This window comes from Amphiprion ocellaris, chromosome 11 (genome assembly GCF_022539595.1).
Source record: "Amphiprion ocellaris isolate individual 3 ecotype Okinawa chromosome 11, ASM2253959v1, whole genome shotgun sequence".
Classification (NCBI taxonomy): domain Eukaryota; kingdom Metazoa; phylum Chordata; class Actinopteri; family Pomacentridae; genus Amphiprion; species Amphiprion ocellaris.
This window is the reverse complement of record NC_072776.1, coordinates 28,990,421-29,007,526: the sequence shown is the minus strand read 5'-3', so window position 1 is coordinate 29,007,526 and position 17,106 is coordinate 28,990,421. Positions and strand designations below refer to the sequence as shown.

At 36.6% G+C, this 17,106-nt stretch overlaps 1 protein-coding gene across 1 annotated transcript in view; it reads left to right on the top strand.

The window, feature by feature from the left end:
* Positions 1-17,106, top strand: part of kcnh3 (potassium voltage-gated channel, subfamily H (eag-related), member 3) — a 231,774-nt gene that overhangs the window by 204,268 nt on the left and 10,400 nt on the right. The window contains exon 11 of the mRNA XM_055015551.1: positions 4,718-4,932. Within this exon, the coding sequence (XP_054871526.1) occupies positions 4,718-4,932 (215 nt within the window). The remainder of the gene's footprint in view (positions 1-4,717; positions 4,933-17,106) is intronic.

Below are 17,106 nucleotides of genomic sequence, written 5' to 3'. Positions count from 1 at the left end.
AGTAACTTTAGCCAAATTGAGTGGCAAGTTATAAGCAGTTTTTTTTTTTTTTTTTTTTTTTTAAAACTTGTAACAGTCTGTGCAGCTTTTTTAGCCTTAAGGCGCGTCTTTTGATCAAGATAAGACCTTGAAAGTAAAGTCAGTGAATCAGGGATCTTTAAAATTCACTAGATAAAGCCAGTTCTTCATTAAGACTGAATCAGTGACGTAACACTGACATCAGCTTGTAAATTTGTTCTTAAATTGACCTTTAAGTTGACACAAAATCAGTGCACTTAAAACTGAATGAACAGGAAGTGACACCAGTAAAAGCACTGACCTTTTATTTCATTACACCCCCTGCTAGGCCCAGAAGCCTAATTTGTTAAGATGTCTGGATGAGAGAAGCAGGTTCGGTGTTGAACCTGTTGGAAGGTTTGCTTGATGATACAGCTGCTGTAATCCTCCACTGAGACGATTCTTTTTGAAAATAAAAACAAGTATTGGTTGGAAATTTACATTTAAAAGGGGAAGCAGATCAGAAACGCAAGAGACAGAGACGCCTAAAATGGCTTTTTGTTCCCTGTCCTCGTCTTTTTCACCTCCACTTTTAAGACCAGACTGATACACAGTCTTAAATGTCAATTTCAAGTGTTTTCCTCCTGCTCACTTTAACATTTCGCTGTGATTACGAGCAGAAGCATTAGCCGCCGCCGGCTCCACTGCCGCCCATCATCTCCATGTCTAAGTCGATTTGAGCTGAACTGTGCTGCGGAGGGAAGAAAAAAGAGAGGGAAAGAGGTGGAGGAGAGGAAATGTGAGTGATGCGAGGACGATAAGGAGACAGACGGAGCATATGAAGGGCCCATCATGCCAAATTAAGTAGAAGCACAGCTTGTCGGAGGGATCAGGAGAAGGAGGCTGCAGATGACGGTTGGATGGTGACAGCAGGATGTGGAGGTTCGGAGGGCCGAGTCCAATAACTGCTGCTGCTCACATGGCAGCTGCTGCCTCCTCCCTCCATCCTCACCCCATCCCTCCCCGGTCCACCCTTTTTTTCTTTTTTTTTCCTCTTCTGCATCCACCTCCACACTCCATCACCCATTTTAGGTCCCTGCCCTCCCTCCATCTTGCCTCTGTTCCCTCTCTGCTCATTTCTCTCCAGCCCCCTCTTTTCTTTTCTTTTCTTTTCTTTTCTTTGCAGTCTTGTTTGACTTTTTTCTTTTTTTTTAAAAAATCCGAATACTGCAGGGGTGCTTTGTCTGTCAGAGGCCTCACAAATTAATGTTTCTCCTTATAGACTGCAATGCATTTTCTTTCCTTTTTCTCGGTTAATACAGACACCGTGTGGTTTCATGCTGCTGAAGAACAAAAGGCTGAAAGTTATCTGTTGTTACCTTGAATACAACCTTCATCTCTATTTCTTCCAGTGGTTTATTCATGCTGGGAGATGCCAAGTTTTTTTTTTTTTTAAAAACACCCTCAAATGGTGTCATGTGATTTCCTCAAAGGGAATCGTGCATTTGCTTGGTAAAATAATTATTAATATTAATCCTGCTGCAGCAACGCCAGAACAAAACGATGATTCACCAGAGTCATTTGGAATTTATATATTAAAGGAATCTTCCAGCAATCTGGATGTCTCAGTTAACCTCCTGAACCAAATCGGTTTTTTCACTCCCATTTTTCCTCACTGTGGGCTCATTTTTCACTGCAATATAAAGTCCTGAACCTCCATGGAAACAGAACAACCATGACTAGAAAAAGAGAGAATATAGAATTGTCTTCCACGCCGTGTGACACAGTTAGAATGAAAAAAAACCCATAAAAGCATAAAACCCTGCTCCACATACTATAGATGTTCTACTATGAACATATTTGGAACCTCTACAGACTCTGAATTTTTCACATTACTCTGCATTTAATCTCCAGAAAGATGTTCCCCATGCTGAATATAATTTCCAACAACGTGCTCCACTGTTTACCATTTTTGAGCCATGCTGCTTTTATTTTATCATTTTATTTTCCTCTCAGTGTCTCGATTTGTTGTCTTCTCGATGCTCCATGGTAACGCTAGCTGCAGTTCAGCTGAAAACTCCCTGATTTTTTTCCCCCAACGACTGTTGGTTGTAGCTGAGTAAAATATGTCTTTGGTTGCATCCAGAAGTGCAAAAAAAATTTGTTTTTTACAGAATCTAGTCAGTGCAAATGGTTGTCTTGACGTTTTCTATGTGAAACATGTAGAATAAGGATGTTTTGATGATTAATAATTTAATATTTTTTGCCATATGGCTTTTGGTCACATCTAAGTCAATCAGGGCTTCTCAGTTGCATTGAGGTACTCTGAATTTTCTCATTTTCATAAAATATATTTTCTGTAAGTGGTTTATTTTTGATGAATTTTTAAATATATGTTAATGTGAATATTATTAGTTCTCAACCTGTTCTTGTGATGTGACCAAAAAACGGCATTTTCAGTTTTTTATGTCATTAGTGTAAAAAATATATTTTTGAAGAATATTTACATAAGATAAACTTAGAAAAAAGTTAGGAACTAATGAGAAATTATAAATACCATGATTTTATGCAGCCTGCAGTCCAGCCTAATAGTTTCATATTGTTTTGTCACATGATTGCTGGTCACAGTTAAAATGATTTCTTGAAGAATTTTTAAATGTACAATAAAGTAATTTTGATGAAATATTGCAATTTTATGCTTGGATTTGGTAATTTTACAAACAGAAATGCACATCACAAATCATTAGTTCTAAGACTGCCTTTTTTGTTTTTATTGTCTCTGGCTGTGATAAATGGTGCAATGTTGGCAATTTTTTTAAACAACAACATACATTTAAAAACCTGAATTTTTGTTGACTTTTGGATTTTGTTAATTTTGCTGACAGAGCTGCACATCAGACACCATTAGTTTGGAGACTGTCAGAAATTTAAAAATCTGACAGTTTTTCTGTTTTTACAGTTTCTGTCTCTGAAAAATGGTGCAATTTTGGCTTCTTTTTCTAACAACATACTTTTCAAACCTGTCGATGAGTTAGAATAATATCATTTCAGTGAAAAAATGCGATTTTTATGCTTAGATTTGATAGATTTTACCAACAGAACTACATGTCACACAGTTTAAGGTCTCTGCCTGTCAGAAAGGTGAAAATCTGCCATTTTTTCTATTTATACAGTTTCTAGCTCTGGTGATTGATGCATTTTTTCAAACCTGTCAGTTGTTTTGGGGATTTTGGGTAAATTTTTAAATGTAAGATAATATAATTCTGATTTTAAAAATGCCATTTTAATGCTAGGATTTGGTCAATTTGACTAACAGAACGGCACGTCACACACTTTAAGATCACTGCCTGTCAGAAAGGTGAAAATCTGCCCCTTTTTTTATTTTTACAGTTTCTGGCCTGATACATGATGTAATTTTTCCCTTTCTTGTTTTTCCTTTAACAACAACATACTTTTCAAACTCATCAGCGGTTTGGGGATTTTTGTTGAATTTAAATATAGGCTAATACAATTTGGATGAAAAAAATGCTGTTTTTATGCTTAGATTTGGTTGGTTTTATCAACAGAAGACGTCACAAAGCATTAGTTTGAAGATTGTCAGAAAGTTACGAATCTGACCGTTGTTTTTTGGTTTTACAGTTTCTGGCTCTGATAAATGTTGTAATTTTGGAAAATTCTTTATCAACATACTTTTTGAAACCTGTTGATGGGTTTGGGATTTTTCGTGAATTTTAAAATATAAGATAATATAATTTTAGTGAAAAAATGCCATTTTTATGCTTGGATTTGGTCGATTTTACCAACAGACTGGACATCATCACACATCAGTAGTTTAAAGATTGTCAGAAAGGTGAAAATCTGCCATTTTTTTCTATTTTTGCAGTCCCTAGCTCTGATAAATTGTGTAATTTTGGCAATTTTTTAACAATAGCAATCCTTTCAAACTCATCAGGTAAAAGAAAGTAAAACATCCAAACAACAGAGACTTTAAACCATTAATATGGTAGAAATTATGACTCTTGCCAAATTTTTTGAAGCTCTCTTAGTAACTTTGAGGAACTTTTGTCATGTTGAGTGGCAAATTCTGAACCATTATTCCTGTAATTCAACTTCCTACAACCTGTAGCTTTTTCTGTCGTGTCGTTTGCCTCCAGCTAACTTTTCAGCTGAGAGTTTATCAGTTTTGTGTGATGCTTTCCAGCTCGACTCACCAGATTCCTGACAGCTCCGGATCCTGTCAGACCTCCGACTGACGCCGAGTCTCTTCAGCATCTTTTAGCATTTTCACTTCAACCTTGTCAGCCTCTCTCGCTAATTGCATTCTGACTGCCACTTCACCTTCTTTCAGTGTTTCAGTTGCTGCAAATGTCGAAGCTGCTCATCAGTTTTCCTCAGAACGTTTAGCATTTTTTTCTGGTTCCAGTTCTGCGTTATTTTTTTTCCATTTGTGGCAGCAGCTGATTGGCAACAAGAAGAAGCATCTCGGGAATTTACTGTCAAGTGGCCTCGGTTTGATTTGATGCAACATGTTTGTCGATCAACAAATCATTGACTCAAATAACACACAATCTGTTCATTTGGTTTGTTTGTGTGAGGCTAAAACATAAAACTGTGGCACTGATTTTCCCTCTAATGGGACCTAATGGCTGTGTTAGTGTCAGAATTATTTAAAATGCTGCAACATACATGACATTTATTTTCTCTTTCTGGTTGCCTGCAGGTAAAGGAGACCTGATCGGCTCCGACTCTCTGACCAAGGAGCAGGTGATCAAGACCAACGCCAACGTCAAGGCTCTGACCTACTGCGACCTGCAGTACATCAGCCTGAAGGGGCTCCGCGAGGTGCTGCGACTTTACCCCGAATATGCCCAGAAATTCATCAGTGAGATCCAACACGACCTCACGTACAACCTGCGAGAAGGACATGGAGCCGACGTGAGTAAATGAAGACGCTAATGTGCAAAAGAACATGCAAATCGTGTTGGTAGAAGAAATAAGGTGCAAAATTGTGCTGATTTTTACAGTAACCTCTGAATGCCCTCTAAATCTCAAGAAGATTCTGATTCTGTATTTTTACTCACTCTTGGCTCATTTTTCAGCTCAATATGAAGTCCTGCACCTCTACGGAAACAGAACAACCAGTAGAGAGAACTCAGAAGTGTCTCCTGTGCTGTATAATACAGTTAGAATGCCATAAATCCTAAACACGAATAAATTAAACCAAGAAAATCTCTCAAAGAGCGCAATACTCCACCAAGGCTGCTCAGTCGTTGTATCATTTCCGACGGATAAGTCCTGATAAGTCCGCAGCGGTGGATTTGTAGTAGGATGACAATCATGTGATCATCAGCAGGCAGCTGACGTAGTGTTCACTTGTTGTCATAGTTGCAGTGACGCTGTGCCGCTATCTTGCAATGATACAGAAATCTTGAACAAACCTGTGGATCCACACTATAAGCCGCATCACTGCCAAAATCTAATCAGGTGGTCCTTCTGTCATTTCTGACCCTCCCTGAAAATTTTATCCAAATCCGTTAATCCATTTTTGAGTAATGTTGCGGACAGACAGACAGACCGACAAATGTATGCTTATCGTCACATAACTCCGCTACGTTCCTTGGCAGAGTAAAAATTGTGTAATTTTACATTAGAATGTTGTAAAAAAAAAAAAAAAAAAAATTGTATTTGTAAAAATACAGATTTTTGATGTCAACATTGCTTACAATTTTGGCCTGTTTTTTTATAGTGAAAATGTGAATAAATACTATTAAAAAAAATTTTTTATATATATATATATATATATATATATATATATATATATATATATATATATATATATATATAGACTTTTAAAAATTCTTTACCACTTTCAGTCCCTAATATATGTAGTTCTTTTTGGAAATGATGACAGATATCTATAACATACCAGTGTCTTTTGCTGATAACATTTTTTGATGGGATAGTATTTATAATTTTGACCCTTTTTTTTAATAGTTAACATATAAATGTATGCTTTTTTCTGTGATTTACACATATCACGCGTCATTGTACAGAACAAGAAAACCTGTAAAATAACACTGACTGGTAGAAGAACATGCAATTAAAAGGCATAAGTTATTATTTTACAGTTTTTATTTTGAATCAGCCTGAGGAGACATTCACCTTAAGAGGGTTTCATGACAAAAACGAAAATAAATCCACACTTGACCTCCATCCTGCTGCTTTGAACTACACAGATGTGTGCAGACGCCACAATCTGAGCTTTTAAGTTCCAGCATCAGCCTCCAGCTCTGACTGCGCCTTTGCTTGGTGCAGCAGCAGCAGCAGCAGCAGGGACCAGAATAGCTCAGTGCTGCTGTTTGAAGCCGTCCTGCTGCTAAAAATAGAGCAGGGAGGGAAGCACGGGTCTCCCTGCCTGGCTTCCACCCCCACCGCCGAGCTAAGATTGGATCCTGCTGGATATAAATAGGAAGAAGTGGAAGGAGAGGAGGAGGGGAAACTCATTTTCTCTCCTTTTCCACTGCAGTGCTTTCTCCGGGGCTCTTACTGCAGTGTGAGCTGAGTGCAAATGTGTGCACATGTCAGTGTGAGTCTGCAGAGAATGCTTCTTTCTTTTCTTTTTTTCAACACACAATCTCAGGTCTGGGCTGCAGATGTCCATCCTGGTTGTCTATGCAAAAAAGCCCGTCTGGTACCAGCAGCCCAGGAGAGGCTAATGGCATATGTTTGCAAGATGAGACTGCTGGAGAAGAGAAGCCTTCAGATATCGAGCACCCTCTAAACAAATACCAGAGTCTCAAAGGAGGAAGCTGCATGTTCATAGCGACAGAAAGAAAAAAAATAACAAGGCATGAGGACACGTGAGGAGAAATACAATAAGAAAGGAGGGTTGTATCTCGTGTCAGAAAGTAGTGAGAACTATCCGTTAGTTTTTCCCAAGATGAGCAATGTCTCATTTTGTCCAAAGATATTCAGTTTACTAAGCTGGAATCAGAGCATTTAAATGAGCTCTAATATTGACTGAAAATGAACCATCTTTCCATAATTATTCCATTGCAGCTTATTAAATGTGGATATTTTCTGGTTTTATTCCTCCTCCGTGACAGTAAACTGAATATATTTGAGCAAATTTGTCAGAAGTGACTCAGAAATCATCCAAAATGTCTTCAAACTTGTCCAAAATGACTCAAAAAGTGTCCCAAATGACAACTGCAGTTAATTTAAATACATCTTAAAATATTGACCAACTATTTTGATAATCGATTCATCTGTTTGAGTTGTATTTAAATAAAAAAAGTGTAAATTCAATCATTGCAGCTTCTTAAATGTGACAGTAAACTGATTATCTTCCGACAAAACAAGAGTTGAGACGTTCTTTAAATAAATTTATGGCATCCAGCTCTGCAGATATGACGATGTCATGCTTTTCTTTGTTGATAACTGACCATCTTTACTATTCAAGGCGACACCTTGGTGCTTTAGACAGTGAATAAAGACAGAAATCCTCAGATGTCTTGTTTTGTCTGAAGATATTCAATTTACCATCACAGAAGAGGAACGAAACCAGAAAATACTAACATTTAAGTAGCTGAAATCAGAGAATTTAAATCAATTACTTGTCGCAGCTCTTATAACAAGTGAAAATAAACAGTCTTTGTACAATTCTCTGATTGCAGCTTCTTAAATGTGAATATTTTCTAGTTTCTTTCCTCCTCTGCCACAGTAAACTGAACATCTTTGCACAAAACAGAAGGTAAAACATTTTTAAAAGAAATTTCTGCTGTCCAGACCTGCAGATTTTAGCATTTTATGCTTTTCTATCTGGTAAATGGAATGTTTTGGACGATTGAAGGTATCGCCTTGGGGCTGTGAGGAGTTAATAAAGACAAAAAATGCTCAAATGCCTGGTTTTGTCCAAAGATATTTAGTTTACTGTCACAGAGGAAGAAAGAAACATTGACATTTAAGAAGATGCAGTCAGAATTTTCACTTATTTTCAAACCCATAATAGTTACAGACTGATTTTACAGTCTATCAGTCGTTGCAGCTGCAGCTACAAACGCTACTTAACAAACACGAGACACGAGATAAGAAATACAGGAAAGCACAGTTACGCAGGAGGTCAAACTGTGGAGAAAGCAGAGGATCGATGCTGTAAGTGTTGCTTGTGTCTCCAGCGTCCCTCCTGCTGATTCACCCGACTGTCATGACCCCAAACAAAGCGATGTGCAGCCACTCGAGATGTGCAGCGAGTCGCATGCAGCAGAATGAAGCTGCAGAGCTGAGCTTCATTCTGCTGTTCAGTCTCTGCTGACACATGAAGCAGCACATGGAGACACAAACTACGCTGGAAAACATCGACACTTTCTAACCGCACTTTGATTTGTTCACTTACACGTAATATGTAGGAAAATCCTGGAAAACTGTATGAATTTACCAACTGAACGAAAAACCAAGCCAAAAAGGTAAAATGTCCACATCAAAAGTCTCAATTTCACTCTCTGTAGTATTTGTATTTTTACAATATGTGACCATAAAATCATGCCGGTTTGCTGTATTTAAATCAGCTAAAAATATTATTATTTCACAGATATTTGCTGTTATTTGGAAGAAATATGTTCTTGTTTTGTTAAAGTATAGATATTATATGCATAGTAATATCTAATAAAATCCCAGAAAAATGTAGATGTTTATCGTATCTAAAAAGAAACAACCCCCCACCAAAAAAATCCCAAAAGACAAACAAAACATATAAACAAATGATCAAAACTGGCCAAATCAGTAATTAATGTCCACATTAAAAATCGGTATTGTTAAACAAAAATAATCTTTTCTTTTTTACAATATGTGACCATAAAATAACACTGTTTTCCTGCATTTAAATCAGCTAAAAAATACATTTTCTTATTTCCCAGATATTTGCTAATACTTGAAAGAAATGTTTTGTGTCTTGAGGACAGAAAAATAATATTTTTAAAATAATTATTTGTTTTATTTTTGTCTGTCCTTTTTTGTTAAATTAGCGATATTATGTGTGTGTGTGTGTGTGTGTGTGTGTGTGTGTGTGTGTGTGTGTGTGTGTGTGTGTGTGTGTGTGTGTGTGTGTGTGTGTGTGTGTGTGTGTGTGTGTGTGTGTGTGTGTGTGTGTGTGTGTGTGTGTGTGTGTGTGTGTGTATATATACTCACACAATAATGGAAAAACTGGCCAAAATCAGTAAATAGTGTCCACGTTAAAAATATGTGTATCTTTTACAATGTGTGACCATAAAATTACTGAATAATTGTATTAAATTCAACGAGAAATCTCCTTATTTTAAAAATACTTGTTGCTAAGAAAAAAATATGTGCATTAATTATTGAAAAATAGTAAACCATTTCAGTATTATTTTACAGATTTTATTTTTGTTAATGGATAGCAATAACAATAAAACTACACATATATTAAAAGAAACACTAGCAAAAGATAAACATTAATTAGAGAATTTAACTTTTAAAAACAAATAACTCAACGAAAACAAGAACAGTAGGAAGTAAAATAAAACAACATAATAAAAAAGAGCATTTTTCAAAACGGTTTACAGATTATCTCTGTTTTGTTAAACTGTAGGTAATGTCTAATAAAATCACAGAAAAAGTGTTCATTTATATAGCAAACAAAAAAGTCCAAATCTGTAAATAATGTTCACATCATAAATCTGTATTTTTTTACATTTTGACAAATATGTTTTTTTTTACAATGTGTGACCATAAAATTACATTGTTTTATTAGATTTGAATCAGCTAAAAATGTCTTTATTTTACAAATATTGCATTATTATTTGAAGCTGCAGCTACAAACGCTACTTAACAAACACGAGACACGAGATAAGAAATACAGGAAAGCACAGTTACGCAGGAGGTCAAACTGTGGAGAAAGCAGAGGATCGATGCTGTAAGTGTTGCTTGTGTCTCCAGCGTCCCTCCTGCTGATTCACCCACTGTCATGACCCCAAACAAAGCGATGTGCAGCCACTCGAGATGTGCAGCGAGTCGCATGCAGCAGAATGAAGCTGCAGAGCTGAGCTTCATTCTGCTGTTCAGTCTCTGCTGACACATGAAGCAGCACATGGAGACACAAACTACGCTGGAAAACATCGACACTTTCTAACCGCACTTTGATTTGTTCACTTACACGTAATATGTAGGAAAATCCTGGAAAACTGTATGAATTTACCAACTGAACGAAAAACCAAGCCAAAAAGGTAAAATGTCCACATCAAAAGTCTCAATTTCACTCTCTGTAGTATTTGTATTTTTACAATATGTGACCATAAAATCATGCCGGTTTGCTGTATTTAAATCAGCTAAAAATATTATTATTTCACAGATATTTGCTGTTATTTGGAAGAAATATGTTCTTGTTTTGTTAAAGTATAGATATTATATGCATAGTAATATCTAATAAAATCCCAGAAAAATGTAGATGTTTATCGTATCTAAAAAGAAACAACCCCCCACCAAAAAAATCCCAAAAGACAAACAAAACATATAAACAAATGAACAAAACTGGCCAAATCAGTAATTAATGTCCACATTAAAAATCGGTATTGTTAAACAAAAATAATCTTTTCTTTTTTACAATATGTGACCCTAAAATAACACTGTTTTCCTGCATTTAAATCAGCTAAAAAATATATATTCTTATTTCCCAGATATTTGTGTGTGTGTGTGTGTGTGTGTGTGTGTGTGTGTGTGTGTGTGTGTGTGTGTGTGTGTGTGTGTGTGTGTGTGTGTGTGTGTGTGTGTGTGTGTGTGTGTGTGTGTGTGTGTGTATATATATCTTTATTTTACAAATATTGCATTGTTATTTGAAACTGTAAAAACAACAGTACAAAAACACAGACATATGTCCGCATCAAACGTCTGTATTTTTGCAAATAGCAGTTAGCTCTTTTCGAATGTGCAACCGTAAAATGACCCTGTCTTACTGTATTCTCGATTTTATAGGTATTTGCTGTTATCGTCACTCTTTTTACAGTTTTTGAACATCACACTATTTATATTTTCTGGCTCCTTCCTGCCTGATTTTCACTGTTTATTCCACTGAATGTATTTTTACAGTGTAACCTTCTGCACACAGCCGACCCTGCAACATGCATCCACTCACATGCCATCGCATTTGTGCAAACAGCCGGACTCGATCACACGTACGCAATGCAAACTCCAGCTCAGACGGGTCGACACTCCTCACGCCCCCTCATCTCTCGGCTTCCTCCTGAGCTGCAGCTAAGATTAGAAACAGGAGGCTAAAAATACATTACGGTACCCAGGAGGGGTGAGGAGGGGTGAGGAGGGGGGAGGGATGCTGAGCAGGCAGGGATGGAGGAGGGCTGGGGGGAGGGAAGGCTTGATTAAAGCAGAGGAAAAGAAAAGCAGAGGGGCGTTGGCTCGTCTGCATGAGGAGATATGAAATACATTCGTTAGTCAGTGCAGCCGTCGCTCCGTGTTCGGACGTGAGTGATGTGATTATGCTGAAGCCTGTTCAGGAGAACGTGGAGGTTTAATGACCGAGCTGCACCACTGCATACACATCACACGTAGGTTTATTATTGCATGTGAAAGAGCAGCTGACGGAGAGGAAAAAACGCTGCAAATATCTAAATATACACCTGAACAGCTGCACGAGAAAGATAAACAGAAGAGGTGTTTGTGGTGGTATTTGAGTGAGAGGTTCCTCTGAGTCTCTGCAGCTCTGCAACCAACATTTATAGTCTTTGTGGATTATTTTCTCGACTAATAGATCGGTTGTTTGTGGAGCTGTGGTCTCTGGGTCAATGTGCTCTCATCCCAGCAAATTCTCATACATGCAAAACTATCGAGATGTGACACAAAATGATCAAACTAGGACAAAACCAACCATGAAGTAATGCAAACCGACCACAATGAGACACAAAATTGTGAATAGCAGACAAAAATGAGGTGCAATATGACTAAAATTACTCACAGAACGTCCCAAATGTGACAGAAAATGACCAAAATGCAACAAAAAACATAACCACGATGAGACGAAACAGCATAAATAAGGTGTAAAATGACTAAAATTAGACACAAATGTGACACAAAATGATCCAGATTGACCAAAAACTAAGATACAGAGATGAAAACTGAACATTTGCTTCAGACTAACTGCCACCAAGTCAAAGTAGTCATTACTAATGTTGCTTCATTTTGTTCAAATCAACAGCCACAAATGGTCACAAAGAGATGCAAAACTATCTAGATGTGACACAAAATGATCAGATTAGAACCACACACAGAGGTAAAACTGCAAAAACAACATGCAAAATGACTAAAATTAGACACAGAATGTCTCAAATGTGACAAAAATGACAAAAACTGAAAAAAAATAACATCATAAAGACATAAAAAAAATGCCACAAATAGCAAAAATGCAACAACTTATTTGAGACTTAGTGAATGTTTGCTTCACGCTAACTGACACCAAGTCAAGCAGTTGATGATGTTGCTCCATTTTGTTGAAATCAAGTCAAAAAATGCAGAAAGAACAGATGCAAAACTGTCAAGATGTGACACAAAACGATCAGATTAGGACCACACACAGAGAGGAAACTGCAAAAACTACATGCAAAATGACTAAAATGAAACACAAATGTGACACAAAATGATCTAGATTGACCAAAAACCATCATAAAGCTGTTTAACGTTGACCGAACGTTTGTTTCAAAGTGACACCAAATCAAAGCAGTTGTCAATGGATGCATTTTGTTCAAATCACCGGTCAAGAATGGTCAAAAGAGATGCAAAACTGTTAAGATGTGACACAAAACAATCTAACTGGGACATAAACAACCATGAAGAAATGAAGACAACAACCACAGAGACACAAAATTAGGACCAAGATGGAACAAAAAGTAATCGCAACAAAACGAGAAGGCAAAAACCAGCTCAAAATGACGCAAACTCGATACAAAATGTCCCAAATGTGACACAAAACAGCCAAAATGAAGCAAAAACCATCGTAAAGCTTGAGTCAAGTTTTGATTAATTTTGCACAGATTTTGACTAGTTGTGGTGCAGTTTTTAAATCATTATTGGACAGTTTTTCAATCATTTCAGATAAATTTTGAGTAATTGCTGTCACATTTTGAGTAATTGTGGACAAACTTTGTGACATTTGGTGCAGATTTCAACTCAGTTTGGTAATTTTGGACAGTTTTTAAATCATTTTGGCCTAATTTTGACTCATTTTGTAAAAACTTTCGATCATTTTGGACAAACTTTGAGTAATTTTGGACAAGTTTTGAGTAATTTTGTACAGATTTTGACCCATTTGGTCAAGTCTTTTAACAATATGGACAGTTTTTCAATCATTTTGGACAGGTTTTGAGTTATTTGTGGCAAACTTTGAGTCATTTGTGGCAAATTTTGAGTAATTTTGGACACATTTTGAATAATTATGGGCACATTTTAAAACATTTTTAGACAAAACGGGTCATTTTGGACAAATTTTGAGGCATTTTCGATAAATTGTGGGTCATTTTGTGCAGATTTTGAGATTATTTTGGATAGATTTTGAGTCATTTTGTACAGATTTTTACACATTTCTTCAAGTCTTTTACCAATGTGGACAGTTTTTCAGTCATTTTGGACAGATTTTGAGTCATTTGTGGCAAACTTTGAGCCATTTTGGAAAAAAACTTTGAGTGACTCCTGACACATTTTGAAGAATTATGGACATGTTTTGAGTCATTTTTGAACAAACCTTGGGTCATCCTGGACAAGTTTTGAGTCATTTTGAAAAACAGATTTTGACTCATTTTGGTCATGTTTTATAGAATTTTCGACAGTTCTCGAACCATTTTAGACAAACTTTAAGTCATTGTGGACAAATTTTTAATACTTTTGTACAGTTTTTGAGTCATTCTGGACATGTTTCGAGTCATTTTGGATGTCCTCTTGTCTGTCTGCTTCCATCCTGACAGTGAAAGTCAGACTCATGCAGTAGATCAGGTTAGACAGCTATTATTCTGGATGGAGATCTCTAATGCAGTTTGCAAAATGTCTGTTCCAGGAGGCTAGTTTCTGTTAAACTTCAGTCAGACAGAAAACAAACAATGTCAAAATCAACTTTCTTTGGAAAGCTGCAGGGAGCTAATTACTCTGTATTAACAGTGGCTAGTAATGTGAAGTGAGTATGAAACTTAGAGCCACAGTAGAGGCACTAACATGAAATATGGCAGGTTCAGGTCACACTTAAACACAGAAATGAGCTAAATTCAATTTTCCTCTCAGAGTCCTTTTGTTCAGCTTGTTATTTCTGGGAGCTTTATAAGCAGGTGGCATGGCTGATTTTATTTTTTTAAAATCATTTTTAGACAAACTTTGAGTCACTTTGGACAAACTTTGAGCCATTTTGGACAGTTTTTTAATAATTTTGGACGAATTTTGGACAAACATTGGGTCATGTTGGGCAAGTTTTGAGTCATTTTGGACAGACATTGGGTAATTTTGCACAATCTTTGAGTCATTTTGGAAAAACTGAATCATTTTGGACAGAAATTGACGAATTTGGTCAGGTTTTGAATCATTTGGACAAATGTTGAGTCATTTTGTACAAATATTGAGTAATTTTGCACAGATTTTGAGCCATTTTATAAAAACATTGAGTCATGTTGGACAAACATTGAGTCATTTTAGTCAAATGTTAGGTAATTTTGCTCAAACTTTGAGTCAAATTTGGAGTAATTTTTGACAAACGAGTGATTTTGGACAAACGTTGGATCATTTTGGACAAGCTTTGGGTTGTTTTGGACAAACTTTTAGTTATTTTGTACAGATTTTGACTCACTTAGACAGATCTTGAATCATTTTGGACAGTTTTTAAATCATTTTGGACAAATCTTAAGTCATTTTGCACATAATTAACTCAACTCTATTTCTTTCTTCTCTTATATTCTCAGTAGCTGGTGCTGTCTGTTGTTTTGTTTTTTTTAACTCTGAACTTTTGCAGATTTTCTCCTCTTTTTAATCACTGAGTCCTTGTTTTTGTTCAGCCTGTCATTTCTGGAAGTTTCAGCAAACCCAGCATCAACACTGAAGACAGCCTAAATTATTTAGCTCATAAGCAGGGACATGGCTGATGGGGAGTAACTGCCGGGGGAGTGTGTGTGTGTGTGTGTGTGTGTGTGTGTGTGTGTGTGTGTGTGTGTGTGTGTGTGTGTGTGTGTGTGTGTGTGTGTGTGTGTGTGTGTGTGTGTGTGTGTGTGTGTGTGTGTGTGTGTGTGTGTGCATGTGTGTGTAAAAGTCAGACGCAGCAGTCTGTATTAAATGTAGCATGACAGCGTTATTTTTTCTTTTTTTGCAGCTTGGCAAAGACAGGCACAAAACTGCGCTCACTAAAAACCAAATAAGAAATAATTGGTATTCAGTTTGTCACTTTAAGCTTCTGTGTTTCTGTTTTTTCTTCTTCTAACATTTCCCATCTGACATGATCTCTCAGGGGTGACGGGTAACGTCTGGCTCAGACTCCTGATTATAATGTCAACGATGCAGAAGTTAAACTTATCTCACATTTTGAGACGAACAATTTGTGCACTGTCGGTGAAATAAATGCACCTCTCAAATTTAAAAGACACATAAAAGAGGCATTCTTTCATTCTCACATGGTTCAAGCATGTCTGAAAGAACCCAAAATTATGATACTGGATGGTTTTGAGAGGATTTTCCACTGAAACCAACAACATAAATCTGCCAGACTTCACCTCCGCACTTTAATCTGCACGTCCTCCAAACTAGATATTTAACGAAGCATAAAAGGCCTCAGACATCTTCAAAAAATGAATATAATATTGGTCAAGGAATACCCTAAATGCTTGCCTAATTGATTTAATAATCGCGAGGATGCTGAACCAAAGTGATGTACAGCACATTAAACAGTAGAAAAAGACACAGACACTTGTGTTTTCCTGCCATCCACTGGTTAAACCATGGAGCTGCACTTGATTTACCTTCACTGAGTGTTTAAAACATGACAAAAGTTCCCTGTTCTTGTCAATAACAACAGGTGAGGTGGATAGGGAAAGATGATTTAACCTTTAATAGCAATACTGGATGTGTATTGTGGACAAACTAAATCACTTTTACTGTTTATTTGTGTCTTGTTGCAGATGTGTCCTGCTCAGTTTCACATATCTGCACATTATTTCTGACTATTTATAGTTCATGTTTCAGATCTCTACAGTTTAATTCTAACTTGTCATAATTCTAGTTCAAGATTGGTATAATAAAGAAGATGACAGAATCTAAACGTTTATAATATTCCTGTAATATATGGAATAAAATAGTATAGTAAAAGGAGAACATTTTGCCTTTTTGTTGAGGGAACACATTATAGAACGTTCTTCTGTAAGACATTTGCACGTTGATGTTTTCAATATGACATTCAAAAAACATTTTCAAGATGCTGTCGATACATCAGATAGACAAATGTTTACGAAAGTGTCTGATATTTTAGCAGTTGCTCCTGCAGAAAGTGTATCACTTGTCCAGTTTGGTGCTAGGAAAGAAATCCTGTGGTGTTTTGTGCTGCAAGTTTTGAGTCATTTTGGACTAACATTGAATCATTTTGGACAAACTTTGAATCATTATGGACAAATTTTCAGTCACCTTAGGCAGATTTTGAGACATTTTGGACAAACCTTGAGTCGTCCTGGACAAACTTTGGGTCATTTTGGACAGATTCTTAGTCACTTTGGACAGATTTTGAGCCATTTTGGACACATGTTCAATCATTTTGGAGAAACTTTGAGTCATTTCAGACAAATTTTCAGTCACTTTGGGCAGATTTTGAGCCATTTTGGTCAAGGTTTGAGTCATTTTGGACGAACATTGAATCATTTTGGACAAACTTTAAATCATTATGGACAAATTTTCAGTTGCCTTTGCAGATTATGAGACATTCTGGACAATCTTTGGGTCATTTTGGAAAGATTCTTAGTCACTCTGGGCAGATTTTGAGCCATTTTGGACAAACCTTGCATCATTTTGGACAAACTTTGGGTCATTTTAGACAGACTCAGTCACTTTGTCATTTTGAGCCATTTTGGACGC